This window comes from Colobus angolensis, unplaced genomic scaffold, assembly GCF_000951035.1.
Source record: "Colobus angolensis palliatus isolate OR3802 unplaced genomic scaffold, Cang.pa_1.0 Scaffold11, whole genome shotgun sequence".
In the NCBI taxonomy this organism is placed as follows: Eukaryota; Metazoa; Chordata; class Mammalia; order Primates; family Cercopithecidae; genus Colobus; species Colobus angolensis.
Genome location: NW_012112030.1, coordinates 16,771,643 through 16,776,584, shown reverse-complemented (window position 1 = coordinate 16,776,584; position 4,942 = coordinate 16,771,643). Strand labels below are relative to the sequence as shown.

The 4,942-nt window shown below is 37.0% G+C and overlaps 1 protein-coding gene across 4 annotated transcripts in view; it reads right to left on the bottom strand.

Annotated features, from left to right (window-relative positions):
* Positions 1 to 1,064: 1,064 nt before the first annotated feature.
* Positions 1,065 to 4,942, bottom strand: part of SLCO1C1 (solute carrier organic anion transporter family, member 1C1) — a 58,168-nt gene continuing 54,290 nt past the window's right edge. For 3 of the 4 annotated variants that reach the window (XM_011954937.1, XM_011954958.1, XM_011954945.1), the window contains 2 exons: positions 3,546 to 3,766; positions 1,065 to 2,143 (listed from right to left, as the gene is read on the bottom strand). In XM_011954937.1, the coding sequence (XP_011810327.1) occupies positions 1,970 to 2,143; positions 3,546 to 3,766 (395 nt within the window). In that variant the 3' untranslated portion in view covers positions 1,065 to 1,969. The remainder of the gene's footprint in view (positions 2,144 to 3,545; positions 3,767 to 4,942) is intronic. The other variant, XM_011954951.1, reaches the window with a different exon arrangement.

Here is a 4,942-nt window from a genome sequence, read left to right as displayed (position 1 = left end):
GGTATGGTGGAAAGATAACTTCAGATTCAACCTGGTTTTAATCCTCTCTGTGCCCCTCCAAGGTTAAGCAATGTATCTAACCTCTCTTAGCCTGTTTCATTGTAAAACGGGGATTCAGATACTAAGAGTGCTATACAGATTCAGTAACACAATTTTTGGTGTGGCTGGTACTTAGTAAAATTATGGGTTCCCATTGTAACCTTGAAAATCTCCTGAGTAAGTAAGGGTCTTCCTGTGCATTTGAAGGACTCTGTGGCCTCACTTAGGCTGCAGTGACCTCCAGGTTATCTTTTCTAACCCAACTTTTCCTTTCATCTAGTCTTCTCCGGATTGTACCGGACTAACAGAATGTGGACAGAATTGCATGGTGAGCCAGTAGTAGCTGAACAGGATACCTCACTACGCTGGTCTCTGTCTTAAGTCTGCTTTTCTTGGAAGGATTAAGCCTTTCTTTACAGCTATGGTGGAGGAGGAAACATATAGTACATAATAGAGCTAAAGATTAAAGATTTTTGACTGTTGAACCTACCAACCCCCATCAGAAGGGCACCAGGAAGTCAGGAAAGAAGAAACTCTTGGCCGGGCGCGGTGGCTCACGCCTGTAATTTCAGCACTTTGGGAGGCCGAGGTGGGCGGATCACGAGGTCAGAAAGTCGAGACCATCATGGCTAACACGGTGAAACCCCGTCTCTACTAAAAATACAAAAAAATTAACCGGGCTTGGTGGCGGGCGCCTGTAGTCTCATCTACTCAGGAGGCTGAGGCAGAAGAATGGCGGGAACCCGGGAGGCGGAGCCTGCAGTGAGCCAAGATCGCGCCTCTGCACTCTAGCCTGAGCGACGGAGCAAGACTCTGTCTTAAAAAAAAAAAAAAGAAAGAAAGAAAAAGAAAAAGAAAAAGAAACTCTTGGCTTGACTTTTTCAGTTGCAGAGAAACAGAGCTATCTGGCAAGCTGTCCCAGTGACAACTCCCTGCGCAGGAGTCCCTAGGCCCTGTGATGTGGGCAGGTGGAGCACCAAAAGGTACCACACTCGGACTTCCCATCACTCATCCATCACTCTCTATTCCTGTTGTAACACCTACATTTATTGTAGACGTTCAGAAATTCACCTTTCAAACATGTTTTAGGAACACGTCATGTATATAAGTAGGAAGTTGCTTACATATATTAAAGTACGGGCAGTATTTAACAATAGTTTTAAATTCACTGAATTCATAAAAGAACAATAAGGCATGTTAACATCAATTTTATTACTTTACAACCGTAGTCACTTATAGCGCCACACAAAAAGCACATGTAAATGAATAGTAGGAGAGCTATTAATTCAAAATTCTAATCCCCAATATAATTTGCTGCTATACATTTCTATATAAATTATTGTATTTCAAAGAAAAGGAGACGCTTAAAATGAAATCTTCCTCTCCATGTTCTGCTCCATCCTAAGTTCATTATTAAAATACACAGATGAAGACAGCTATGGGAGAAAATACTATAGAAGTAATACTTGAAGGAGCCCAAGGTATGAGTTAATTTTTAGCAGTATTTTCTTACTCTAGACATATGACATAGTTCAGAAATTACTTTAAATATAACCATGTGTGACAATAGAGACAATTGTTCTTCTAAAAGTACAGCTAATATATATCAATAAGCACAAGGCAAAATAAAGTGGAATAAGTAAATGATATAAAAATTCATATAAATTAAAAAATTCAAAATTAGTTTTATCATCTGCATCTTCCATTATATGTTTCAGTATATTTCTTATCAGTTATATTATCTAATGCCTAGGGTCAAAAACAAAGTAGACATTTTTTGAAAGGAGAAAGAAATTACAAATTTAGAGCTTTTTTGATTACAATTTATTTGTTTGCAAAATGTCCACCAATTAGAACACATGACTTCTGGTTATCATGTTTCTAAAGTTGAGTTTCCTTGCCTGGCCAGTATTTCGGTTGTAGCAGATGATCACTTGTAGTGCAATTTTCCTTTTGGAATCTTGTAGACACCATTGTTCTTTCTCTCTTCGTTATAAAACTTCTGTGTTTTGAAACATAATTTTTCTTTAAAATGAAAAGTACTGCAATGCTTAGGAAAATTGACACTGTGCCCAGTACCATAGTTAGTCCCAGATATATATGTCTAGAAGAAGAGAGAATCTCTGTTAGAATTATTGCAACTACCCAACTTCAGAGAAATTTTAAAAGGTAGGTAATAATATCATTCTGATGGTTTTCTTTAAGAATGTAGATTTGGTGGTTTATATAAAAGACTATTTTATGAATACTGACAGACCATTGAAGGCAGTTTATAAAATAAAGCAATGTCTTAGTAGCACCATCATTTTCAGTTACTACCAATTACTTAATCAGTTTTATCCTTTCTGTAAATTATTTCCTTAGACCAGGTAACCATATCCCTGTTTGCCTAGAACAGCCTCAGTTTATGCTGGTGTTGGCCCAGTGTAATTTTAATAGTGCTCCTTTTCACATTCAAAAGTACCCAGTTTTGAATGATAAATTACGTGGCTACCCTATCCTCAGACCTTTCCCAGCTTCATTTCTTTGGAAAACTTGCATGAAGCAATGCTGAGAGAATTGGAGCTCTGAGTAAAGCAGAGTGATTTCAGAATAAAGCAGTTATTTAAATCGGTTTATTTCATGAGAAACCTATAGTTCTATGCTTTGTCAGAAGATGCTAAGGTATGGAAGGGCAGGTTGCATGTCTCATTCTGGTTACCTTGAAAACATACTCTCAATCTCTGATTGAGTTGCATTGTCTCCACATTACAGTTAATACAGCCTTAGCAAAAATGTGAGGAAATCCTAAATTATACTCACAGATTGGGTCCCTTTCAAAAACCAAAATAAATTTCACGCATACCATCAAAACCTATTAACTCAAACAAATTTATTTGAAATGGTGTACCCAATTCACATCCAACTAAGATGGTTCAGTACCAAGTTTATTTCTCTAGAAAATGCTCAGCTTGTAAGTCTTTTTAAACAATCTTTCTTGCTTTTAAGCTATTGAAGCATTGCTTTAAGCAATAAGGGACTAAATGTTTGATGAGCTGAACTGAATGATACCATAGTGAAAAAGCCATGCCACCCAACCCCCATACACACTCACCCACACAGAGAAAACCTTTTACTTTTGTGCATTTCAAGTACGAGAATAATTGAACATCAGTTTGGCAATAAAAGCCGGACAGATTTAGAGCCAAATCCAACTCTTGCCCAGGGGGATTATATCTGACGTAAGTGGTACAGTTTGGCTCAGTTTGAAAAAGAATAAAATCAAACCCGAAATGTGACCCAAATTTAAATGCCTCTGAATTTCAGGGAAATACTTGTCCATTTGTGTGCATAAACTTTCAAAATTCTACTCTATTCTGGACACTTTTGTCATATTTTTAAAATGATTGCTCATTTAAAATGGGAGTCAAGGTAATGAATAGGGACAAAAATTAAAGATCTAATCAAATAATAATATAATTATTCTATGATTACAGATCACACTTTTTGATTAGACTATTCTTTACCTTACAAGCAGTGAAATGACATGAAAACTTGTTAGTGTCAGTGGCATTGTGTAAATCTGGGATGCTGTAGCAGTGAGATGCAGGAATGCTTTTGATTTGGTACCTGAAGACATTTGAATCATATAATCTGCATGATCCTCTACTTCCACATCTTTTAAATCCCCATTTGAGGCATGAAGTATCAATCAAAACTCCAAAATATACTGGAGCTGGGATTCCTGCTGTGAGAAAAACAACTGCTGTTAAAAAAACATATGCACATCTTTTTGTCTATGAATGATTATCTGAAACCACTTACTTTAATTTAATTACTGTTTTGGAGATGAAAGGCCACAAATTACATGCTGAAATCTCCAAAACCTCTCTCTAATCCAGTCTTTTCTCATAAGCTCCAGAATCATGCAGTAACTGCCATTTATTTGTCTCCAGAAGCATGTCACTCAGGCACTTCAAACTCAACATGAGCTCAACTTCTTCCCCTACAGACATGTCCCTTTATCAGTGGAAGCCCAGTCATTAAAGCAGACTTGGGAGTCATCATTGAGCCTTTTTTCTCTCCTCTGTCTGGCTATCACTATATTTAATTTATCCCTCAAGCATACCAATTCTACCTACTAGGTATATCTTAAACACTTTCTCTTCTTTCCATTCCCACTGTCACTCCTTCTATCCTGACATAAAGCAACAGCCAATTCATGATTTCTTGGCTTCCTTCATTAACCTTCTCGAATCTATCCATCATACAGAGGTTGCATCACTGAATTAAGTAGGTGACTTCCCAAGACATCGCTTCCAAAAGAAGAGTAGTTAACTGAACATTGGGTTATTCTACTTTTGTGGCCTCGCTTTAAGCAGGATTATTGTCTTATATTTCAGAATGCAATTTTCTTGGATTTCTTTCAGTGACTAAAATGTTCTCTCCTCTTGTCTCAATGTCTTGAGTAGTTTCCTTTATCCCAAGCAATACTTTTCTCTTCTTTACCTTCTTAATACACATTCACTTTTAAAATCTCAGTTTGAACATTTTCCTTCATGGTAGGCTATTTTGATGAACTAAACTTGTTTTACATCTCATAAAACTTTTAATACTCCTGTAATAGCTTGTCGAATTGCCTTCTCTGCTAGACTGTAAGTTCACCGTAGTAGGAAACCTGGCCTTCTTTTTCAAGCTAAAAACCCTCAGAAAATGTTCAGAATTTAATCCCTCCTTAGGAGAAAAGGTATCCCTTGTGTACAAATATTAATGAAAGTATCTTAAGCAGTTGTTCATAGCTCAGGGTATATTTTACGTGTTCTAAATTGGTGATTCATTAACATCTGTTATGTAGTTCTCTTAAGAACTATATTGTCTGGCAGTTCATGGTCATGGTTGGCTGGAGTTGAGCAGGAGCTGCCTC